The 23,772-nt window shown below is 51.2% G+C and overlaps 9 protein-coding genes across 9 annotated transcripts; 3 read left to right on the top strand and 6 right to left on the bottom strand.

Moving 5' to 3' along the window:
• Positions 1–735: 735 nt before the first annotated feature.
• On the bottom strand, positions 736–4,111 carry Z517_07415 (uncharacterized protein; the record flags this gene model as incomplete). The annotated part of the gene is made up of 2 exons (XM_013429152.1): positions 736–2,553; positions 2,615–4,111. The coding sequence occupies 2 exons, from the start codon at positions 4,109–4,111 to the stop codon at positions 736–738; spliced, it is 3,315 nt and encodes a 1,104-aa protein (XP_013284606.1).
• A 2,573-nt stretch (positions 4,112–6,684) lies between these two features.
• On the top strand, positions 6,685–7,876 carry Z517_07414 (uncharacterized protein; the record flags this gene model as incomplete). The annotated part of the gene is made up of 2 exons (XM_013429151.1): positions 6,685–6,708; positions 6,887–7,876. The coding sequence occupies 2 exons, from the start codon at positions 6,685–6,687 to the stop codon at positions 7,874–7,876; spliced, it is 1,014 nt and encodes a 337-aa protein (XP_013284605.1).
• A 645-nt stretch (positions 7,877–8,521) lies between these two features.
• Positions 8,522–9,110, bottom strand: Z517_07413 (uncharacterized protein; the record flags this gene model as incomplete). Its single annotated transcript, XM_013429150.1, has 2 exons — positions 8,522–8,914; positions 9,006–9,110. The coding sequence occupies 2 exons, from the start codon at positions 9,108–9,110 to the stop codon at positions 8,522–8,524; spliced, it is 498 nt and encodes a 165-aa protein (XP_013284604.1).
• A 1,331-nt stretch (positions 9,111–10,441) lies between these two features.
• Positions 10,442–11,431, bottom strand: Z517_07412 (uncharacterized protein; the record flags this gene model as incomplete). Its single annotated transcript, XM_013429149.1, has 1 exon — positions 10,442–11,431. One exon carries the CDS (start codon positions 11,429–11,431, stop codon positions 10,442–10,444), a length of 990 nt encoding a protein of 329 aa, XP_013284603.1.
• A 796-nt stretch (positions 11,432–12,227) lies between these two features.
• Z517_07411 (uncharacterized protein) lies at positions 12,228–13,485 on the bottom strand (the record flags this gene model as incomplete). The annotated part of the gene is made up of 2 exons (XM_013429148.1): positions 12,228–13,253; positions 13,312–13,485. The coding sequence occupies 2 exons, from the start codon at positions 13,483–13,485 to the stop codon at positions 12,228–12,230; spliced, it is 1,200 nt and encodes a 399-aa protein (XP_013284602.1).
• A 915-nt stretch (positions 13,486–14,400) lies between these two features.
• Z517_07410 (uncharacterized protein) lies at positions 14,401–15,064 on the bottom strand (the record flags this gene model as incomplete). The annotated part of the gene is made up of 3 exons (XM_013429147.1): positions 14,401–14,613; positions 14,716–14,852; positions 14,905–15,064. The coding sequence occupies 3 exons, from the start codon at positions 15,062–15,064 to the stop codon at positions 14,401–14,403; spliced, it is 510 nt and encodes a 169-aa protein (XP_013284601.1).
• A 1,189-nt stretch (positions 15,065–16,253) lies between these two features.
• On the bottom strand, positions 16,254–19,769 carry Z517_07409 (uncharacterized protein; the record flags this gene model as incomplete). Its single annotated transcript, XM_013429146.1, has 3 exons — positions 16,254–19,397; positions 19,460–19,550; positions 19,603–19,769. 3 exons carry the CDS (start codon positions 19,767–19,769, stop codon positions 16,254–16,256), a joined length of 3,402 nt encoding a protein of 1,133 aa, XP_013284600.1.
• Positions 19,770–20,540: 771 nt separating this feature from the next.
• On the top strand, positions 20,541–22,002 carry Z517_07408 (uncharacterized protein; the record flags this gene model as incomplete). Its single annotated transcript, XM_013429145.1, has 3 exons — positions 20,541–20,975; positions 21,036–21,207; positions 21,263–22,002. 3 exons carry the CDS (start codon positions 20,541–20,543, stop codon positions 22,000–22,002), a joined length of 1,347 nt encoding a protein of 448 aa, XP_013284599.1.
• A 207-nt stretch (positions 22,003–22,209) lies between these two features.
• Positions 22,210–23,520, top strand: Z517_07407 (uncharacterized protein; the record flags this gene model as incomplete). The annotated part of the gene is made up of 3 exons (XM_013429144.1): positions 22,210–22,429; positions 22,482–22,757; positions 22,805–23,520. The coding sequence occupies 3 exons, from the start codon at positions 22,210–22,212 to the stop codon at positions 23,518–23,520; spliced, it is 1,212 nt and encodes a 403-aa protein (XP_013284598.1).
• Positions 23,521–23,772: the final 252 nt, after the last annotated feature.

The raw sequence follows: 23,772 nt of genomic DNA, 5'->3' as shown, positions 1-23,772 counted from the left end.
CGTATCATTCTGGTAATGCCGGCAGAGGGGCGTCGCATTGGGATTGCCCCCTGCTCGCCCGGGACATTTTTTTGTTGATAGTGCCGCAACCTCAGAGTATCTACGGTTTGGAGACCCTGTTCTAACGATGTCCACGTCTGTTTGCTGCGAGTTCATGTTGGGACATAAGTATCGAGGTGGGCTTTGAAGAGTTGATCGTCGAGATTAGCACTTGGCAGGTGGGAATATCAAACGTATGACGTTTGACGTTTGGCTATGTGGGCTGGGGAGGGGGGAGTACATAGTTGATTTCCAATCAGATCTGTTTGATACCCATGTTACTCGCGAACAACGAACATTCTACCGAGTAGTTGAACATCCACCACGGGATTGGTGCACCCAGTAGGTGTCTATGAAAACTGTCATCGTCCTCAGGGGAGACTACTAGGTAGATTCATACTGAAAATACTTGGATATAACCCATCTTATCTCTCAGGAACACCAGGCCGGCCGGAATAAAGATAGGGAAAGTCTTGTTTTCTTCTCGCGGAGAATATCAACTTGGATTGTTTCACTTTTCACGTATAAAGACCAAATTGCCTGGCTCCCCATATTATAAAGGTTTCCAAGGAAATGTGAAGTAATTAATGTTCAGAAAAAACTCAGTTGCTTCGGTATTTCTATGTGTTAAGGCTCCATTTAATTTGTGAGATTTGAATTCCAGAGAGAAAAAATGCAACCCACTGCTTTGCCAGACTAGAGACCAGACAGGCCGTTTGTCAACGGCAAATCCACACACTCGCTGATCGCTCCTCCAGTCACTGACTGCTCGAGAGTACCCTGCTTCAATATGTCCAATCCCGCATCAAAGTCCTGGACAACGAAGACTTTACTGGGGGTGCTGCCATCCGCGTAATTGCACAGCACGGTCCAGTACTCGTTGCCTTGGGTGTCCATGGCCACAAAGACGCTGTCGAGCGCTCCATCGTTCGTGCCATCGTCGACGAGGAACGGTACCAATCCAACAATCTCAGAGGAGATGGGGATGTGCTCGGAATCGCCAAGGCGGAGGCGCGAGACGCCGTAGTTGGTCATCTCCGGTGAGTAGTAGAAAAGGGTGCGACCTTGACTGTCGCCCACGATGACTTCGTCAAACACCTGGAACAAAGCACTACCGTAGGTTTCGGAGTCAATGTCCTGAATGCGCAGATTACCGTCGTCGTCAGCCGCAAGGTTGTATTGTAGTCCTATATCGGAGATGATAGTGTAGTTGTAGTCCGGTCCAGACTGCACTGAATCCTCGAGGTCTAGCGGTGTCGTGAAGTTGGACGACGTATCATCTAAGAAATCCGAGACCTGGGAAGGGAAGTTGTACTCGTCTGAGTCGTCAATGCCGTCACCATCTCCGTCAACCGCAATGTCGATGTCCGGGAACGGATCAGTGCCGGCTGCGTACTGGGACAGCGTCAGCAGCGAATCGCTGTCGTAATCGTAGCTGCCCTCAATAGTAGTTGTGTTATCAGATTGACGCTTCTTGATTCCCGAGAGAGTCAAGCATTTGGTCGCCAAATTGAGTTTATATGGGCTGAGCAACTGTTTATCCTTGGTCTTATACTTCTCCTTCCCGAAGAGTTTGGCCACCGCATTTGCCTTGAGCTCGTGCTGCAGGTTGATGTAGAAATTGATTCCAGTGCAAGTCTTGTTCGTGGAAGCACCGTTAGTGGCTCCGTTGGCCGTAGAGTTGACACCGCCGGAAAAGGTGCCGTTGGAGAGACTGACTTCGGCTTGGAAGGTTGCACCGGCGTGCAGCGACGGGACACTGGTGACGGCAACCTCGGCAGTGAACTTGGCGTTGGCAATGTCCAGACCAAATGCTAGACCAATCGGGAGCGCAACGTAGGTATCCATGATGATCTCGCCCTTGGCTTTGAAGGTTGGCTCGAATTGTGGTTGCCAGGTCGGTGTCTGTGAATTGCCAGAGTTCACCAGGTCTATGACTGCACGAGCATTGGCAACCTTTACTGTGCCGCCCACGAGGATTTGACCAGTAGCGTTGAACGTAAAACCAGCTTCGGCATCGAGGGTGATGTATGGTCCAATAGTGATGATGTTAGGGACTGAGAGACCTGGAATACCCTGAGTGAAAAGTCGCACGCTCTTTTTGTCGGCGTAGTTGACCTCAGCCGCTACGCCCAAGTTGACGCCTGCTTCCAGGTTTCCCAACATCTCAAGTTGGCCCATGGTTAGGCCCTTGGTGATATGGAAAGCCGCGCGACCTGCCACCTTCAAGGTTCCCGTTACTCCGCAAGAAACACAGTAGACATGGAAGTGATCATTCTCCCAGATCTTGATGGCATTGAGTGGTTTGTCGCTGTCATCTTTGAAAAAGTCCTGCTGCACGTACTTGACCTGAGTCGCGTTGGGGATGGTAAAGGTTTTGTTCAATTGGTATTCGTGAGGGCTGCCATCCACCCACGATTTGATGTCAGATGCCTTGGAGACAACCTTTTTGGCAAAGCCGACAATCTTGTCCTTGAATGATGACTTCTTCTTGGCACCTTGATCCTTGGATGCCTGCCTCAGTCGTTAGTCTATGCAAGGGGCTTGTCTCGGTATTTCTGGGTTCTGAACTTACAACTGCGCCCTTTTTGCGAATATCTGAAACGACAGCGTTACTTCGACTTCGCGTGGTGGTGGCACGCTTTCTGAGTGACCTCTTCTTGGAGCTTTGTTCAAAAAAGTCCCCGTCATCGGTGTAGATGTCAACATCCTCGTCGCTGTCGTCGTCGTCGTCGTCATCGTCAAAGATTCCGTCGGCGTCGTCGTTGTAGTCATCCTCGTCGTCATAATCATCCCAGTTATAGTCATCCAGGCCACCAGCAAATTCACTGAGGTCTTTCTGGAAGTCCGATTCCTCCCATACGATGTATCCCAGGGCATCATCAAGTTGTTCGTCGAATGAATCGCTATCGTCAGTGCCTGTAGGCAGGGATGTTGACGCAGCACTCGTCGTTGACGTGGCGCCTGAACCAGAGTATCCCTTGCAGGTTGTTGAAGATATTCCAACCGAGCCAGGATATCCTTTGCTGGTAGTGGAATGGCTTCCACCTGGACCCGTGTAGGACACTGTTGTTGACACACTTCCAGTCGGCCTAGTCGAGGAGGAGTGCTGATAGGTACCCCATTCGAGGTCGAAACTCTCGGCCACATAGTTGAGATCCACGGGTTTCACGTTGCAAGTGGCTGTAGATGTAGCAGAGTTGAAACTCACTGACGAGGTCAAATAATACACATAGTGGCCATCATCGGATCCCTCAGTGGTTGCGAGGACGAACCAAGTGCCATCAGCAGGCCACGATTTGGTTGCGTAGCTGTAGGCCTGTTGAGAGACAAAGACAACGGTCAATGACGATCCAGATACGGTAACTGTCACAAAGGCCGAATGGTCAAGCACGACAGTGGGATACTGAAAGGTTGTTCCAGCCGAAACGTAGAGAGACCCGGACGAGATACCAGAGTTGGGAGCACCCTGGGCAAAGAACAGATTCTTTGCGCTGCCCGGCCTCAGGTGCGAGAGATCTTGGTCATTGTGTGAAGGGCGGAAGCCAGGTGTCAAAGTGTGAATTGGTGCTGGAGCCGAAACAATTGCTGGACGCCCGCCAGAATTTCCAGAAGAGTATGACCATCCTCCAGAGGAACCCCCGGACGAGGACCCACCCGCAGATGAACCGCCTGAGGAACCGCCTGAGGAACCGCCTGAGCCAGAATGGCCGCTGCTTTCCCAATCGGCCCAACCATTTGATCCTCCATTACCACCGAAGTGGCCCGAGGAAGAGCCATCTCCATGAGGGAGCCAGTCTCCCCAATGCACATCTGGTGCGCTGTGCGTGTACGTCGTACTCACTGAGGTTGTGCTCGTAGAAGTAGTGGTCGAAGTGGTCGTAGTGATTGTAGAGGTGGTCTTCTTGGTGGAAGCGGTCCAGTCTCCCCACGAAGGGTCAGTCTTGACTGTGGTAGGTATAGCAGAGGTCGTCGTCGTCGTTGTGCTTGGAGTGGTCCATTCGTCCCAACCCGCTGGCGAAGCAGCTGCCAGGGAGAGAGTGAGGGCAGATACGAAGAGGTGCGCGGCCATATTGATGTTAGAGTAGTATCAGGTATAAACAAGAACAAAGAAAAAAGAGCGGACGACCCGAATGGGGTCAGTAATGAGTGACTAGAAACAGCAAAAAGATCGAAAGCAACAGCACAAACGAAGAACTGGACTGGAGAGAAGTGCTCACCGTTCACACCTACCACCGTATGGGAGGTGTATGTTATATACAGAATCCCCAGAGCGAACAGAATTTTGAGTTTTGAGCGGGCATGTTCCTCACGCGCTCGACTTTTGGTGGAGTTTCGACTTGGACTCCTTCAATGCCGGATTGGGATGGCAATCTGGAGCTCAGGTGAAGTCGACGAAGCCTCACAACAAGATGGCTTAGTCCATCTCGACCATCGAGATGCAAATAAGCCACGGGGCAAAGCTTTCGGCAAGATTGTGTATGGTTCGCTTGCTGCACGTGGCGGCGAAGGGTTCTCACTCTCGGCCTCGCCGAGTCATGCTCGGCTGCGGGCATACACTGGCGAGCCAATAGATCCAGTCATCGAATAGGAATACCATACTGGGTGGACGTTTGAGGGGTTTCGAAGATTGGTAGGCCTTCCAGAAGTGGAAGCGCCAAGGGTGCTGCCTGACACAACGGGGAGCTACTGTCCTCATAGAAGTATAGTGAATGGCGGATAGACTAGCGAAAAGGAGATTGATAAACAGCCTTGCGTCGTGCGCACCTGCGCTGGGCTTGCGCGCCATGTTCGGTTGGCCGTGAGTTCACTTAGTCTCGGTCTGGACTTCTTGAATCCTCTGGCTGAGTCTAGACCGTGGATGGAGTGGGCCATAAGATGAGACAGTCGGTAAGCCACCAGTATTGTTGACGTGCTTTTTCGGGATAAGCATTTTGCCTTGATGAGGTACAATGGACTGCGCACACTCTCGTCGACATCTTCCGTGGAGGCAGCTGGAGACAGCTTCGAGCGGTGGAAGAAATGGCTGACGAGGTACACGAAGTTCTGGTGAAGTCGAAATAGGGCTAATCACAATGTCACGTGGCCATCGCGAACTGGCGTGAGCGAAAAAGGGGATTCAGCACGTGATGTGGCTGGCTGGCCATTGCATCGAGAACAAGAAAACCGTTCAAGTGCCTCCACAAACAGAAATGCCTAATATCGCACCAACTAGAAGTACCACCACTACCGAGTTCCGCTAACTCCTTACCGGCGGCCCTTAGTTTGCAATTCAGCTTCAGCCTCTCACGCCTCCAAAGAATGAGTGCAGGGGTAAGGGGTAACCGACACCGCCTTCTGACCTATGAACAGAGTGAGAAAGAGGCATCGAAGGGTAGTGTCCACGGGAACGGAGCAGGTGATACAATATGGCAAATTTGATATTGCCATTCTCGCGAATATTCTATGCCTGTGGCTGATACAATGGTTTTGAAATATTAACGAAATCTCGGCCAGTTGAGTGATTTTTCATCTACATGCGTAGTGGGCTGGCCCTTCTAAAAAGATCACAATCGCATGCCCAACATCTTCATTTCTCCATGGCGAGGTCTGCACCTTTCTTACACTTACACTTTTGTACACCCTACTTGAGCGTCCATGAGGCTGTCGGACGAAAGTGAAATACAATCACTCGCCTCCAATCAATTTCAGCAAACGTCCATCAACGCGGCCTATGGTTCGAGATCATACTGTGTGTCCTTCGCCTGGCCCTGAGCTGCTCGCTACAGATGCCCTCGAAGAATCTCAGCATGCGTCTGATCACTCGCTCCCTACCGGTTACTGGTCACAAGTTCCGTCGCTGTGCTGGACGATGCCATAGAACATTCACCGAGGCGGTCGTGAAAGTCGACCGGCTATTCTTTCGTGAACAGATGGCATCGACAGAGGAGTGGATATTGTCTGCTCGGTTTCTTGAGGCCTCTGCACCTGCCATTATTAGTTTGGCTCGCGATACATTTTCTCTCTGGCCGTCTGCAGGATGTGGGTGTATCACCTTCGTCTCAGCATACATAGAAGTAGAGATAGAAAGCCTCCAACTGCAGGCCACTTGATTCTGGGAATGAGTATATCACCCGTGAAGAATTACGTTTGTATTTTGGCCGGATACTCGCCTCGCTTTCCTTTCATTCGTATACTTACGTGTGGCTCTGCTCTATGACTCACGGACGATGTCTTGTATGGTCCTGGAATTTTAAGAATAGCATGCATACTATGCCTAAGTGCTCCTGAATCTCAAAACCTACCCTCGTCAGGACCAGCGGCAGACTGACCTGGATAAGGCATTTTAAGGCCTGATTTTAGAATTTCCATTTTAGGTGAACGATATTAATCCCCGGCTTGCGACACCCCCTCCATGTCCCTGATGATCGTCCCATCTTATCCCCCACCTTTAACACCCGACCCTGCGCGACTGACACAACTCACCCACCACTTTCAACAACACCTGATCAATCATTTGTAGTCTTGCAGCAACATATTCGCTAAAAATTATATACATTACACCGAGTCTTGCTGTCCTATCCCTTCTCATCCGGGCCTCAACCCGAATCTCCTTCACGCCCGAACAAGGTTTCCAGAACGCCTAGGTCGTGCGGCTAAATAAAGATGCCGGCCGCATCACCTCAAACAGTGAGTCTTTATCTTGACCTAGATTACGCGGTCCAGGAACACGGACCCTGGAAGAGCAGCCATCCCCTTACTCGAGTGTGATGGTTATTGGACTTTGGGACCGTCATTGCAACTCCCCTCTCCCCTCTCAGACGACACCCAACTTCCTAGACGTCTCTGATCTAAGGATTTTACACAGGTCAAACTGAAATCGACCCTTCGCCTCCTCATCCCTCGTCTTCGCAATGCACAGAAGAAAGACACCGCGCTCTCCGTGTCGGCGCGCCGCGAAATGGCTGAACTGCTCGCCCAGTCTCGCGAAGCGTCCGCCCGCATACGTGTTGAGAACATCATCCACACCGACATCACTGTGGAGCTGATGGAGATTCTGGAACTCTACGCCGAACTACTCCTCGCCAGGGCAGGACTCTTGGATGTCAGGGACAAGAATGTCAAAGAAGGCACTGCACAGGCCGGCGATGACACCGGTCTAGAAGAGGCTGCAGCGAGTATCATCTACTCCGCACCCCGGCTGCCCCGGGATGTGAGGGAGTTGGGTATCGTGCGAAGCATGCTGATCGAGCGGTTCGGCAAGGAATTTGCGATCCGGGCGAACGAAAACGAAGACAACTGCGTGCCCGCTCGAGTAGTGGACAAGCTAAAAGTCGACCCACCCAGTGCGAAATTGGTGCAGGCATATCTGGAGGAGATCGCAAGGACTTACGGCGTTGACTGGCCTCCTCAAAGAGAAGAGGAGCAGGTCGAAGAATTGAGCAAGGAAGTTGATGGCGAAGATACTGGAGATGATGACGGCGTCGGTGGTGGTATGAAGGAGCCGCCTTTGCTAGCAGATGGAGGCCAACCAAACCCAACGACGCCATCACGGCCGAACAAAATCGATATTGGGTCTCTACAGAATGCTACACCGCCGTCAAGCTTGGAGCCTGGAGGTGCAAAGAGTCCCGTCTCCATAGCTCCCCCTGGCGCAACATCTGACAATTTAAGCCCAAAGGTCAAGTTGCCTGGCGGAGGAGAGATTAGGAAGGGATTCAACAATGCGAAACCCGTGCCATCCGCCGGGACTGCAAAATCAAAGAGTCCAGCTACCGGGGGAGGTGCTGGAGCAGTACCCGGAAATGTCCCAACGGTGGACGATCTGGCAAAGAGGTTTCAAGCGCTCAAGAGATGAAGATCAATCATCAGCGTGAAAATTGACATCGAAAGAGTTGAGAACCTAACAGTCTCTTCCACCTCTGCCTTTTAACGCAGAGTCGCTCCAGGTCGCACGACTTTTTTTTGGCATCATCTCCCAGTTCGTCCTCCGACTCGATTCACACGAACTCCTTTCCCAAAATTGACTGGGGATCTATTCAACGAGACCATATACTCTTCAGACTGAACACACTTTCCGCCACGACATAGGGTGGTCGTCTCCCACATGGAGACTTCAGCTCCCGGTCTCCAGCCTGTCGTTTTTTGAATTTTTGCAGCCAGTCACTGCATGGTGTACGGCTGCTGAGCTTGTATGGGGGTTGTGTCCCGAGATTCCCGGTGGGCGAGGCGTCATTCCAGTCATGTCCAGAACGCTGTACTGCTCTTTCGGTTATCGCTACCTCTTAGACAGTGCTCATATATTGCAACCGTCATTGCGGCCTCGGGAACCGGGACGGCAAATGAAATGCACAAATTTCCGCCGCATATGACTCACAGCCCACCTTCAGAAGCGTACACGAGAGATGGAGCATGACCCCAGCCGCAGGGGCTGGCCGGGGAGTACATTGCAGTTTGCTGACACGTTCCTTGTGTCTCATGGTTTCGTCTGGGATGTATTCCTTCACTCCAACTTATCCAAATGTTCAAGTCTCGTCAAGACGACCTGTTTGCTCGTCTCCTCGATCTCGCCGGCTAAGAAGACCTCGTCGAGAATGGCGTAAACCTTGTAGAAGTTGAACACAAGATCCAATTCGCAGACATTGCCGAAAAATTGGTCCAAAACCTCGACGAAGAAGTGAATGGCTTCGAGGTAGGCGAGCTCGTTGTCGTTTGCGTCGACACAGACGCAGAAGAAGAGGCCTGCGTACCGACGGTACACAATCTTTGTCGACGATAGGTTCTGACGGACAAGGGGTTGGGCGTGGGATGTGGAGGCGGACGACGAGGGCGCGGATCGGAACTCGACGAAGTTGGATTGGTATTTCTGATCACGAGGGGCAATGAGACGATGGACCTGCGGGCCGTTCAGACAGTCAATCTGCAAAGTTTTCTTGGATAGAGCGAATTGCTTTGGATTGCAGGAGGTAGATTGAACGTCGTCTTACCTCGCCCTTCAGTTTCACTTTCTCTTCGTCGGTGTAGGGAGCGTACCACTTGGCGAGCCTCGTCTTGCCCTGGCGATTCTGCACAAGAATGAAGGAGAGCACCATGTTTGGTATGGAGACGCAGATAACTTCGGAAGACAGTAGTTGAAGATCAACGAATAATGCCCGTGATAGAGTGTTGTCACCTTTGGCAATGTTACCCCCATAATATGTCCACCGAGTTGCCCGATGCCGAGTCCGCGTGAGATTGGACTTTCCCATTTTAGTGACAAGTCACCCCGCAGCGATCTTCGACTCCAACATTGACTGGACTTCAGAGTGATTGCGCCGTGACCCTCTACCCTTCCTCTCTATCTGCACGTCTGCAAGAGTCAAATTCCAATCAATAAACCCTCTCGTCACTACTCATTGGACAGCATACTTCCGGGGAAGCGCGGGTTACGGCGTACAGGCAGACGACCATGAGCAAAGTGTCACGGCAAATGTACAGCCAGAGGGCGTTTACTTTTGTTTCGGTTTGGTCCCAGAATTTGGCCAGGCGAAATGCGGATGAATGAGGCAATATATGGTGAGTATATATCTCTCTTTCCCCAGAGCTCTTCTGATCCTCTGGCTTTCCATCACCGATCCTATACAACATATCGATCTGCACTCAGACAACAATTTCAATTCTGCATCAAGTTCGCCACCAACTGTACAGGCAACGACGAACCTGAAACCATAGACGCGCTCAATACCTTCAAATCCTAAGATGTTAAAGTCTCTCCGGACAGCTGTCCATGAAATACTTGAGGTGGACAAAGAAATCGTGTATGGTGACCGTCCCGGAATTGGCCTTGTCCATACCGGCTCTTCTGGATACAACGCTGGGCTTGTGTCCTTTCCACAAGCTCCGGACAACTCGAAGCATGAGTATGTTGTGCATTTGCGAGGGGGAATCACTAGCGAGGGCTGGGAGAAGTCCGACGGGTGGTGCAGATGCTGCGTCGTGATGTGAATGACATGGGGGCTTGGTTTGTGGGGCGCTGTCGCATGACATAGGGCATAATGTGAAGTTCGGCGGAGGGGTTTCTGCGGCTTCTGTGTCATGCATAGCCGCTGTCCCTTGAGTATAGCCAGAGGAGACAAGCACGGGGCTCGTGTTCCTGGCTCTCGCTTGAGGGAACTGACGACTCTCTTTCTTTGCATCACACACAAAACAGCAATTGTTGAGGTCCTGGAAAGACAGTAGCAAGGAGGCAACATTGTACCTTGGTACGCAAAACCCCATGTGGTTGTACATTGAAACTGCTTCTGATCCTCACTCGGCACATGCATGAACAAGAGAACTCCTCCAACGCCGGGATCGGATGATCTGCCACCTCAATCTCAAAGGCCCATCCGGCAATACTGGTAAATGCCGGAGGCAAAAGCCGTGTAACCCATCTTCCTTCCTCTTAACCCAACAATGAATTCATGGCCTTGTGCGCCAACTCGACTCCCAGGAACGTAGCTGCATTCGCCGGAACAGCCCTTGCCAACGCCGGTCCAAAGCCTGGGAAGAAGGCTTTGATACCACCACTTCTATACACCTGCGAGACAACACCGCCGATGGTCGGTTTTCCCTCCGCGGTCTGGATCCTGCTTTTGATGGTGTCGACGGGGAAGACGGGAATCCACATGGCCACGCCTGCACAGCCTCCAGCGGTCATGACAGCCGTCAGACTTAGTTCCCCTGTGGCATTGCCGTCGGCATCTTTGGGGGACAGGTTGCGTTTGACATACTCGTAGACCGCAAAGTACGCAGCCGAACCTGGGCCATCTCTAGCAAGAGTCATCGCGCTACCCCTGAACACAGATCTAATACCTCCTTCCTTGTACAGCTGTCTCACAACGTCCAGCCCGCCAGAGTACTTGGGTTTCTCCCCTGGCGCGAGTTGTTTCTGACCTTGAATCTGCAGGAGAACTTTGACACGCTCAAACGGTGCGGTGATGAGCGTCATGGGTATAGCTGAAAAGAAACCCGCGGCGGAAATTTGCCCAATTGAGTATTGAGGCGTATTGTTTTTGACGGGCACCGTAGAGAATGTATCCACGAGCCGTTTCCCCATGTCATATCCCCAGAAGCTGACGGCAAACATGGGCGTCACACCGACCAAGGGAGCGGAGACGCCTGCATAGAGGCCCCTCGCTAATCCCTCCCGAGCAATGGTCTTCTTCACCACATCGATGGCGCCCGAATAGACCCCCTTCTCCGCGGTCTGTAGGCGGACTTTGACCAAATCGAAAGGGTGCCCGACGACGACAGCGCACACGCCTCCTACTCCGCCAGCGATGAGAGACCGTAGACCGGAGACTGCGCCTTTAGCATTCTCTTTAACTTGCTCTTTAACCTCCTCCGTGGAAGGGAGTTCGTCTATTGACGTCGGAACCGTGGCTGGAGCCATTGACGAGATAGGATGGGAAAGAGATGAGGAAGAGAGTTCGGTGGTCCTAACGAAGGGTATGGAAGAGCTCGAATTTTCGTCTGTACCTTTATTGTTCTTGGTTGCGATGTGGCAGAAGGCAACGGACGGACGGAGCGATGAAGGGATCAACTGTGAGCCTAGAGGCTTGTCGGAGGGGTAGGCACAGTCGCGTCAGAACGAGAGGGCACTCGTTTTAGCTATGTGATATCATGGCAGGACGTCTGAATTCAAGGTCGGAGGGCTGGTCTCTAAAGCTCAGGATATAAATTATTTCCGTGGAAGAAGTTTGCACAAAATTTTGTTAGAGAACGCGGGACACGTCGCATGCTCTCTCTGCACCTTTGAATCGCCGAACTCACAAGCTTGTGAGGAAGCAAAAACCCACAAATTCCCGGTGGTTGACAGCCGAGGTTCGGGCTAGATTCGTTTGCCTCGCAGCACAAGTGCCTTCGAGCCGTGGAGGAAATAATCTAGAGGCCCCTCGGATGCCCCGAAATGTTTTCGTTTACCATCAGCATGCACTGGACGAATCTCGGTGTCCGGATGCACGGCGTATACATTATTCATCTGGCTTCTCTAGGCATGTGTGGGTATGTACGATGTACAACTTTCCAAATAGACAACCGTTACAATGATATAGTACTCCAGGTTCCTCGAGCCTAATTGCCAGCTCCTCTCCCTCTTCCCATAGTATACAAATATTTCAAGCGACGACCAAGCAATAAGCGAGTCTGAACCCCGTGCAGGAAATCCTGTTTCCCTGGAATTTTGTCCCTTACTGATGAGAACGGGCGATCCCGTGGACGGCCTTCATCATCTCGCCCAACTTGTCCCCGAACAGGATGTGAGATTCAACGACCAGAACAATGGTGAACAGGAGCCAGCAAGCAAGGAAGATAAGTGTCACCTTTGCCATCAAGCGCAGGAGCCGCATTCGGCTCTCCCAGGGGAAACTTCTCCATGCCTCGACCAATCCGATCTTACCCTGTCCACCAATAATAGCAGGAGTAGTCTTCCCGCCAAAAGTGCGGTCAAATGGGACAATGGTTTCATCCTCCTCGGGAAGCATGGACGCTGCAACCCGGACCACGGTAACAGTAGCAGGAATCTGGAGAAGTACATATAGAGCAACCATAAGAGAAAACCCAAGGACTCCCTGGGCGCCCACGGCGTAAAGATCTTTGCGGCCTGGCTCATAATCCGGATCATTCATATGCTTGAGCGACCCAAATGAACCACAGACCAACATGGGTAGAACGGATACGGCCTGGTGAGCAGTGGCCCACAAGGCGACAGCCGGTGCAATTTTGGGCCAGGTTCGCAGAGAAGGAATTCGTTTGTACCATCTCTTCTCGCTAGGCTCAGAAATGGCAATGTGGACCCAAGCCATATTGAAAGTAGCAAGAGCGGTTTCAGCAACAATAGCAGCCAAGGCCAATCCCAGCCGATTAGGAAAGATGTTTGCCAGGATGGAAATGAGGATACCGGCGGTTACATTCCAGACGAGGAACATCGACAAGCCGCGGAATTTAGACCAATAGCCGGCTCGAGCGCGCAGGTGCAGAATTGTCTGGCGAATCGAGGCTGTAAACGGCTTATTGCGGACGAGAAGAACTTCAGCATCGCCACCGGTGTCGTCTTCGAGGTCATCAGGTTGTCTGTCTGTAGGCTTGGGCGCAGGAGTAGCAGTATAAGCGGGAGGATCTGTTGGATCGATAGTGCCGACAGGGACGTAGGCTTCGGTTTCGGGGCTCTCAACCATACACAGGATGGGTAGTAAATGGCCGTATGTATAACCAACCTGCGGGTCCGGTTAGTGAGTCTCTTTGGACAGCAGCTGGTGGGGGACAGATCCCTACAGAGAATAAAAGGACAATGAAAGCCAGACTGGAAAAGACAAAGATCATGGCAGCAAGAGGTGAGATTCGAGGAGTTTCACCTCCAGCTGGCTGGTCCGAACTCCCCGCAGCTGCAACCATCCCATGATGAGCGGCTTCTATGCCACGACGGATCAGGTGGGTAGATAGACTCATGATGAGAAGCAATGTGAGGAAAGTGAAGACAAGTAACAATGTGCGAGGAGGAAGAAAGACTGGGAGGGATAAAGAACAGGACCGAGTAGTCGACGTCCGATGGCGCTCTTTATTTGGGGAATGGACGGAGTGTCGAGGGTGAAACAAACGGATGGATCAGGCATTCCGCCATCGCCGAAGCCAGCAAATCAGCTTCGCTACCTTGTAGGCTGCCGCGTTTTCCAACAAAACTGACCAGGTTTGTACCTACGCACTGCCTCAGGGGCGTCTGCAACGGGCCTTTCTTACACATATAGACCAAGTTCTCCGTCCTCTTTACACAACCGGCGAAATAACTGACCGAGTCTCATCTCAGAATACGTAGCCACTTCACCAGATCCTCCTTGTCAATGGGTTCCGCTACAAAGGGTTTATGACTACTTTGTATTCCCCTCACCCCTCAAAGACCTTCAAGAGGGTGGCGTGCTGTCCCAGAGAAAGTGAAACACATATGAGATGAAACAAGGTGCTGACAAGCCTGGAATACGCTGTATTGCGCGGCCCAGGTCGCTATGGGCAAATAATGCGAGCGCTTCGTGGAGGCAACGGAGCTGTTCGATGTCCACGGCACTTGATCATAGCTGAAAGGCACGCGGCATCTCCTCCACGAGATATCCTGCCAACCAGTAGATATGCCTCCTCGGCAATACTCTTTCTCTCGTTCCAATACTATACCGCTCCGTCATATTTGGTGCAATGTAAGTTGTATCGTTCTCCCAAAAACGAGAAGTCGACGCAGTTGACACCTCGTGCAGAACTCCAGCAGCAATGACCATATTTGGGGTCCGTAAAGCAATCCCAGGTGTTACCCTTCCATCCCGCTATGCAATCCTGAACTGCTCAAGAAAACTTGAAACTCCCTGCTCGATCCAGTATTTAGTCGTCCCCTAGGCTCTCTCTCACCAGCCTTTGACACTTTCTTCGGAAACCTTTGGGATCTTCCCTCCACATCTTGGCTGCATCGACATTGGCGGGTGATTCGTCGTTCGGAGAACTCAGCATACTGATGACAGATATCAGAATTGTCTCGGGACTTTGTACGGGACTCCAGCGCTCAGCTGCAGATTCATATCCGTATTGGTCATCCTCCTGAGCACTCCATTAGCCTGCGCTGCCTTCGTCGAAGTAGAACGGCATCAATTCCCCCAACCAGCAAGCGAGACGAGTTGTTGGGAGAGGACGTGCACTTACTGGAGGGTGGAGGATAGATATACAGACCTCCCCCGTCGGGTAGACATTTGGGTGAAATATTGGGGTTTCGAATTTCATCTTGGGAGGCATCAGAGGGTATTCGTGAGGAAACGACAAGCGAGCACGGAAGAATCCTCCTGGTTTAACGTTAGCTAGGTTGGGAATCAGTGGGGGTATGTAGAACCAGACCGCCATAATATTTGCAGTCGTCATTGATCATGAGCATTACTTCCCACTCGAAGACATTGTTATCCACGAGCCCACAGCTGATACCCGGTATATCTTTGTCTGACTGCATCTGTTTCAACTGTCTGCCGAGTAATACAGCCGCCGCTGATGTAGAAGCCATACTGGCACCAAGTATGACAGGGCCCCGCGGGTCTGGTTTGGCGCAGTCTGGAGAGAGGAAGGGAGGATCTGCCTCCGCGTGATCGGTGTCTTCGAGAAAGTTGTGTAGGATTTCGAAATCGAATATGAATTCGGAGCGAGGGAGACGTCGAAAAATAGGAGAGGAGGGTAATAATGGTAGTGACTGGAATTATTCGTTCGTTCACTTGCAAATCAAGAAGTGGTTTGAGGAGGGTTTGGATTCTTTGCAGCGTGGGATGTCACCAGGCGGAGGGCGTTGATGCCGCAATTTGTCCGCTATATCCGATCGTGATCGGGATCTGCGCTGGGCCTCGCTTCGACCGGGCCACCGAATCTAGCAATATGTTTGTATGTGTACTCGGTACCTCGTAGTGCTCATCTTATTGGAACGAGTAGGTCCTTAGGATCTAGGTTCCCCACATCGTGGGGGAGGTCTGCTCCTTCCTTCTCTACAACTATATCAAGGTGATTTGTACTACCTCCAATTATGTCTATCCCCTATGATTTGGGCAAGTTGTCTGAATAAAATAAAGCAATTGGTGACCAACCTAGACGCCGGTTGGATGGATTGAAAAGCAGAAGATCCGCGGATTCTTTGCCTTCCCTAAGGTGACCCCATCTAACCATTGGTGAACATGTACATCTACAATTGTATCTTCGTCCACCCGTGAGTCCCAAAGCAGGTCTATACACGAATATACTTTGTAACCTGAGATTCTGCTTATCTAATATCTGCGTTCACGCCACAGCTCCGACGAAATCTGTGATTATCCGCGGGCAGAAACATTGCCGATGTACGCAGTCCTTAGAAAGTCACGGGTATAATCTAGCCTTAGAGCAAAGGGCCCAGGGAGAAAACCCTCATACGGGAACTGTCTCCAGAAAAGAAAAAGAAAGCCAGATCTCGACTTGGCAAGGGTGCGATATAGCGATAGAGAGAACCCAGGTAGAGAATCCATGGGCAGATACCGCAACCCAATCGTTTGATGGACTGAGTGTCTATACTTGATTTCAGTATTGATTCACTTTGCTCAACAGGTCCGCCGGTCAAAGTCCAAAGTACAGTATGCCACAACCGACATAGCCCTGGACTACCAAAAAAAAGAGCCACCAATTCGTGAAACATCAAATCCTACTCAGGGCAATATTGCCCCCAACCTAGGATCCCTTCAGTTGCCGTATCTCCAACCACCTTCTAATCTCATTCGCTCTCGCTGTTCTCGATCTGCTCTGACCTCTTCCAGTGTCAGACCATCGCCGCTCAGTGCCCAGTTGGCGCTGCTTGTCCGGTCTCTGAGTCGTTTCAATCTGTCCTTATTGCCCTTGGAGAATATCTCTTCTATTTTCAATGGTGCAATGGGCCCAAAAACTGCATCGCCATCCATACCCTCCTGGCGGATGAGCTGTTCGGTGAGATGGCCCGGTGTCGCCCAGTCAGGAATTGGGAATGCATTGCCGTCATCGTCCGAGTCTTCATCCTCCGAGTCAGTTGGAATCTCGGGGAGGTGAATTGCCTCCCCATTGGGATACTGTGGTGATGACTTGACTGTTTGGATCGTCTTCTGTTGCATGATGGTCACAGGAGTTTTTGTTTGCGCTGGTTGGTTAGGGGCATCTGCAAAGGGAATCTTTCCTCCCGTGGCATATTGTTGCATCTGGGGGGGCGCGGCTCGGCTGGGAGGCTGAGGGAATTGGCCTACGTACGTTGACGATTGGACTTGCGTATAGGTGCTATGATTGAAGATTGATGGCTTCTTCCCAAGTTGTGACTGCCGGATGGGTGCACCAGAAACAACAGGACGCGGAAGAGCTTCAACCACGGTTTCTTCTTCAGTCTTCCGCCTCTTTGTGTCGCCTTGGGATGTGAGACCGCCGTACTTTGAGTTTTGGGGACGTACTGTGCCCTGTTCTTCCTCCAATGGCCGCTTCGCGGGTTTCGCGGGATTGGTAGGCAGCGGATGGTTGAGCAATGAACGACCTGTAGTTTGACCGCCAAGACGTGAAGACGGCCTTATCTGAGAAGCTTCGTTCGCAGCACGCTCCAACCGTTGCTGCTCGGCCTTTCTTGCCGCATCTTGACGTTTGCGCTCGATGGCTTGCTGCTGAGCCTGTCGCTTCGCTTGTTCTGCTGCCACTCGTTCACGTTCACGCTTCTCTGCCTCTGCTCGTTGCCTCTGCTCTTGCCTTCGCGCCTCTTCCTGTTGAGCTGCTCGCTTACGCTCCAGTTCTCGCTTCTGTTCAAGCTTTCTCTGTGCCTCTCGTTCGTCCTGCTCTTTTTTGCGTTCTGCTGCAAGCAATGCCCTGGGCTTCGGAGGCGCGTGGACCGATGATTTCATGTTCGTGATTGTTGATGATTGCAATGAAGCAGTGCTGGCCTTCTTATTCAACCCTGGGCGCTTAGGCTCTGCAGCCAGGGTTTCCTGAGCGCTCGGAGCTGCTTGAGATGTATTGGCTGGCATTCGTTGAGAGAGAGTTCCAACCCGGATGGATACTGGTGCAGGTTTAGCCTTGTTAATCGGATGGTCTTTTCCGAGTCTAATCGGCCTGGTTGGTCTTGCTGCCGATTCAATCGGTTCATGCTGCTCAACCGTAAGGTGTTTTGGGCTTGAAGGCTGGCGTTGGTCGGAATTCTTTTTCGCCATTTGTTCACGCGCGAGCGTTTGCTCTGCAACTTTCCTTCTCTCTTCTTCTCGGGCCCTCTCCAGTTGCTCATCCATTCGGTGCTTCAAGTGTGCTCCTTTTTCCTTTCGTCTCTCTTCTCTTTCTCTCTCGGTGGAACTGCGGGTCTTTCTCGCCTCTTTTGGAGGATTTGCAGGTAAAGGTTTATCTTCAATGAGCGCGTTCAAGTTAGGATACATTCCAGGCATTGCATTCGAAGTCACCTTGAGAGCATGTGGAGACAAAGTTTCCAACTTGGCTGCGGCCGAGACACTTGCGCTGCTAGTGAACAGACCTTTGGCGGTCTTCATTATGGATTGCAACTTCGACTTCGAAGCACTCAGATCGAGATATCGCCTCGGCGAACCCTGCGGAGTTGTTATTCCTTGAGTTGGATTCGACACTGATATGGATTTCGCGGGGCTTGGCGGAGGTGCCATGGATGCCTTTGCAGGTGAAGCCAGGGTAGCAGTTGACGCAGATTTCGTGTGCCCAAAGCCTGGCATTGTCTTACCAGGACCGGGTGACGTACGTGCAGGAGACCTCATGCGTTCGTCGTGCGCGATCAATTCGGGAGCCCGAAGATCGAATTCCTCCTCAGAATCTGATTCCACAGCTGGAGCATTCCTCGAGGGAGATGACATAGCGCCTTCTGGACCAGTCAGGGGCTTGATCCAGTCGTCATCATCGTCATTAACGACCTGCATCGGTTTTTCATTTTGCAATTTCTGACGCTGTTCGTCCAGTTGCTTCACATCTGGCAGGACGACAGTAGAATGGATAGATTTGGACGGTCGTGGGGCAGCAACTCTTCCAAGCATGTCGATCTTTTCATGCAGTCTTTGCGTGGAGAATTTGGAGTGGTCTTTGGTGACTTGGTTTTCGCTCTCGGAGTCATCATGGCCCAAGATCTGCACATTCGAGTCAGTTTCATCGTCTGCGTCGTCCATTTCAACGTCTTTGTCGTCATCACGTGATGGGTGTTGTAGGTTCTGATTCGAAGGAACAGCTGGTCGTATCCCATATGCACTTGATGGTGGTCGATGAGCCTGATCGACATGACTTGTCCGGGAGATTCTTGTGCCAATACTTGATTTCAGTGGCTCTCGTGCCGGAAGTGAGGCAAATGTGAGACTGCTCTTCCTCACCAAAGGTCTTTCAGGAGTCGACTCATCGGAAGGGGAGCCAATGTCATCCAGGTCGGGATGTATTTCTGCTTGCGACTCATTTTTGCCAACGGTACTTTCGACTGGATGAGCATCCAGAGACACACTCTCAGATGCAATTTCCTTCTTAGCACCCTCTAGTCCTGTCATCTTCGTTGTCTGGTCTTCTTTTGCCGAATGAAACGATCCTTCCGTAGTACGATGTCCTTCGTCCATGGCATCCTCGACGTTATGCTCTGAAGTCGGTACAGTGTTGTCAGAGATTTCTTCATGTGCAGCTCCTAGTACATTCCTCGAATAAGGATCTATGCCAATGTCCACATCGTCCTGGCTTGCGGTGTGGTACCCGGAGTCGGTCTGTGATTTGATGGGTCGTTGTTCCGTGTGGTCAGGATCGGTCGATATTTCAAAGCGTAGTCTGGGCTGATCAGGCCTTTTCTGAGGACTTTGCCTTGGTAAGGGCTTTGATGAGAAGACGTCGCTCAAAGGCTAGGGACAGGCATTAGTCTGTCGTCGCATGTGGTAGTGGGGGTTTAATTGCATCAGCTTACTATTCGAGCGTCTTGAGCGTTTCGTTTTCTTGCAGTACGAGGAGTTTTCCCTCGAAGCTTTCCAGGTGTCTTAAAGATGTTGGCAACATCACTATTTCTGGTCAGAAACCTCACAGACATAGCAGTTCATGAGTTGGACATACAGATGGCCCTTGTTGAATATCTCCGCCATGTGCTCGTTGAGCCATTCGAGCTGGTGCTGGGCTGGAAATATAACTTCTTCCTTCTCATTTTGTAGGAGATTTAGAGCATTCTCTTTCTCAGCAGCGATCCAGGACACTGAACCCACTGCTGCACCTTTGTTGGCCATTGTGCTCGGAGATGTCGACGCGCAGATGAAAACGATAAATGGCTTGATGGGCTAGGTTTAAGGCTCTTGTAAAAGTATCTCCCTGGTTGTGAAGAAGTGCATTGTTGTTGTGGCAAGATAGTGGACTATCAGGAGCCAGTTATGAGGGTGAGAAGTCGAGTTCAATGAAGCTGCATGTGGGAATCATCTGGTATGTTTTGGTTAGAGCTGCATTGGTCTTAGCGCGGAGCACGTGGTCACGTGCGCTGTATGGCACTGTCGTGTCATAACTCTGGAACAAGTTTATTAGTGTGTTTCACTAAAGCTCCAAAAGAACATTTCTTTTTCTTTCTGATTCTTGCGATCGTACCTAATCAGCTATACTCTCTAGGCTAAACTGTGTTTCGATTAATCACAATCGAGAACGCTAATAGTGGGACACGGCTATGCAGCGGTGGTTGCACATGATGATGCCGACAGTACGGCGAAACCCCTGACAGCATGCCCCCGTTTCCGAGATACTCCGTCTTTACCGTCTCGAAAACTAAGATGGTATTTTCGAGACACTGGCGGGAGGCTAACGATTGGCTCGATGCGTTACACTCGAAGCAAGGCGTTCCACACCCTCAGAGCTTAGTTGGAGACGGGCAGCGATCTCGGAGTTGTCTCCAACCGGGACCGTCTTCATATTAAAATACATCGCTCATTCCTCTCCAACTAGCGTTGATCGACTCTACAGATTCCACCTTCGTCCCCTGGAATTGAAGCTCCCTCCGCTTCTTGATCGCCACAATGCCTGCAAGGCAGTGTCTTAATCGGCTGTCGCGACAGCTTACATCGAAGTCACAGTCGGCTGTCTCCTCACAACCTCGGTTGTGGCAACAAGCACTTGCCCACCATGGAAGAAGGCATTTCTCTGCAACTAGGAAAAGCAGTATCATGGAGACAAGCTGTTTCACCGAGGAACAATTGACCGTGCGTGAGGCTATTCAGAAGATCTGTGCTCGATTCCCGAACGACTACTGGCAACAACATGACCAAACTGAGACCGATCCTAAGGAATTGCATGCCGCACTGGCGGCTGATGGTTGGCTTGGTATTGCACTTCCGGAAGAATTTGGCGGCGCAGGACTGGGCATTTCCGAAGCGACCATGATGCTGCAGACAATATCTCAATCCGGTGCAGGCATGGCAGGTGCTCAATCCATTCATGCCAATGTCTATGCGGTTAGCTGGTTCTCCTGGTCCCTATAATTGTCGGAAATTAGTCACTGACTGGTCCAACAGACGCAACCACTGGCCAAGTTTGGAAATAAAGATCAACTACAATCTACAATCCCGAACATCATCAGTGGCAAATGGAGAGTGTGCTTCGGTGTGACTGAGCCAAACACTGGGCTGGACACGTTGAGGTTAAAGACAACCGCCACCCGGAAGGGGGACAAGTACATCATCACTGGTAAGTAGTCACCAAGATCTTTCCATAGCGGAAGGGATGTTTATAGTTGCCACAGGACAAAAGATCTGGATCACGTGCGCACAGGTCGCTTCTAAGATGATCCTCCTGGCCCGGACAACCCCCTTGGAAGACGTGAAGAGGCCGAGCGAGGGGCTGTCCATGTTCTGTATTGATATTGATAGATCCAACCCCGCACTGGAACTCAAAAAAATAAAGAAGATGGGCGGACGAGCTGTTGACGCCAATGAGGTCTTTTTCGATCACTATGAGGTGCCAGAGAACACTCTCATTGGAGAAGAGGGTCAAGGATTCAAGATCATCCTGCATGGAATGAATGCAGAAAGGTGTCTCCTTGCGGGAGAAGCGCTTGGACTTGGTTATGCAGCGGTCGAGAAGGCTGCACAGTATGCCAGAGAGAGAGTTGTCTTTGGCAGACCCATTGGGAAGAACCAAGCTATTGCACATCCTCTGGCTGACGCCTACATGAACCTGGAAGCGGCCAAGTTAGCAGCGTATCATGCTGCTCGGTTATATGATCGGAGCAGAACGGATGCCACCATCAGCCCCCATGCGGTGGGAGTCGCATGCAACAGCGCAAAATATTTGGCGGCCGAGGCAGCATTCAAGGCTTGTGAGAGAGCGGTCATGAGCCACGGTGGTATGGGCTATGCCATGGAATACGACGTGGAGAGATACATGAGGGAAATCTTTGTTCCAAGGATCGCTCCGATCAGTCGAGAGATGATTCTGAACTTTGTGAGCGAAAAGGTCCTGGAGCTACCTAGGAGTTATTGAAAAAACCTATATCCATATGTATACAGTTGTGTCGGTTCAGGTCACTGATAGGTAATAAATGGACTTCCAGTGTTAACAGATTGGGAGAGGTGAATTTAATTCGAGATCAGGTTGTTGTTTTCCCCGCACCAATATTTTCTGTTCAGGCACCCAGGTCTCGCCTGTTAGATTCCTATGTAATTGCGACCATTCATCCTATGCCCGAACATGTCGCAGATAGAAGAGCTTCCAGATGACTTTGATGAGCATGTCAGTCTCAATGATGCGCCCAAGAACCTGCCCTCAATCGAAGAGCTGTACGATCAGCACATCTCGGCGTCTGGTCCCTCACAAAACCAGATGTCTTCCAAGAGCTTCGAAGAAATCGTGCAGGATATGAGCAAAACCCCGCTCTTTATGAACAGTCTTGACGAAGCGACTACCGACGGTACGCTCAAACCTACGGCTGCTCAGGCATTTGGCTGAGCAATGGTGTGCAGATGGAGAGAATATAATGCTCGAGGCCATTAAAGCCCTGCAAAACGAGGGAACAAAAGCGGAAGTGGCACAAGGATTTAAAGAGCGTGGGAACGAAATGGTCGCGGAGAAGAAGTGGAAGGATGCCAGAGAGTTCTACACCAAAGGGCTTGCAGTCCTAACAACCAAGGACGAAGACAAGTGGGACAAGCCTGAAGACGAGACCGCAGAAGAGACGCTTCGAGTCCTGCTTCACGAACAACTACTCGTCAATCGAGCCCGGTGTAATCTGGAATTGAGTAGGGATGCTCTAACATTTACAGTTGAAGGTATGCTAACTGATCAGGAAACTACCGGTCAACCATCCAAGACAGTGCTGCTGCACTACGTATTAACCCTGCAAACATCAAAGCGCATTATAGGTCGGCCTCCGCCCTGCTCGCGCTGGACAAAGTTCTCGAAGCACTGGATGTGGCATCTCGTGGATTCAAACTCGATCCAACCAATACAGCTTTGAAGAAACTGTTGGACCAGATCAGAAGCCGGATGGCAGTCAAAGAGGCAGAAGACCGCCGGCGCTTAGCAGAGCTGAGAAGGAAACAACAGGAGAAGGCAGCGTTAGACGCGGCGTTGAAGGCACGAAAGATCGTTGTCCGTGGATCTAAACACCCTCCGAACTTGGAAGACGCGACCATTCGGTTGTCGCCAGATCCGCTATCGCCCAAAAGTCTGCTAGAATTCCCAGTGATGTTGCTCTATCCGATGCATAACCAGACCGATCTAATCAAGGCCTGGGCCGAGAAAGATGCCATAACACATCACCTGAGCTACATACTACCCTTGCCGTGGGATAGCAAGAACGAATACAAACTGTCGACAGTAGACTGCTACATGGATACCATCAGCGGTGGGCTCATGAAAGTCGGTAAGAAGCTGACTTTGCTGGAGGCACTCTCCAATGGGAAGACTGAGGTGGTGGACGGGCTGGTTAGGATTTATGTGGTGCCAGTGTCACTTGCACCTCAATGGATAGAAGAGATGAAGAAGAAAAGGGGCAAATAGAGACATGTACAACATGGACCTGGCTGTAGGATCTGTTCACCTGTGCTGTTCTCAGCACTTAACACATAGCCGCACCTTCCGAGGTGGTTTGCCAAGGGAACGGGGTGCAAGGTAAAGGCAAAGGCAAAGGCAAAGAAAGGCTGTGGCTTAGGAAGCCTTCTTTCTCACCTTTAGTCCCAGTCATTCTCGCTCGTCCACCCACCATCACTGATCATCTACATAGGTACAAGCACCTATCTGACCAACCCTGTA

This window comes from Fonsecaea pedrosoi, assembly GCF_000835455.1.
Source record: "Fonsecaea pedrosoi CBS 271.37 unplaced genomic scaffold supercont1.4, whole genome shotgun sequence".
Classification (NCBI taxonomy): domain Eukaryota; kingdom Fungi; phylum Ascomycota; class Eurotiomycetes; order Chaetothyriales; family Herpotrichiellaceae; genus Fonsecaea; species Fonsecaea pedrosoi.
This window is presented reverse-complemented; position numbering and strand designations above follow the sequence as displayed.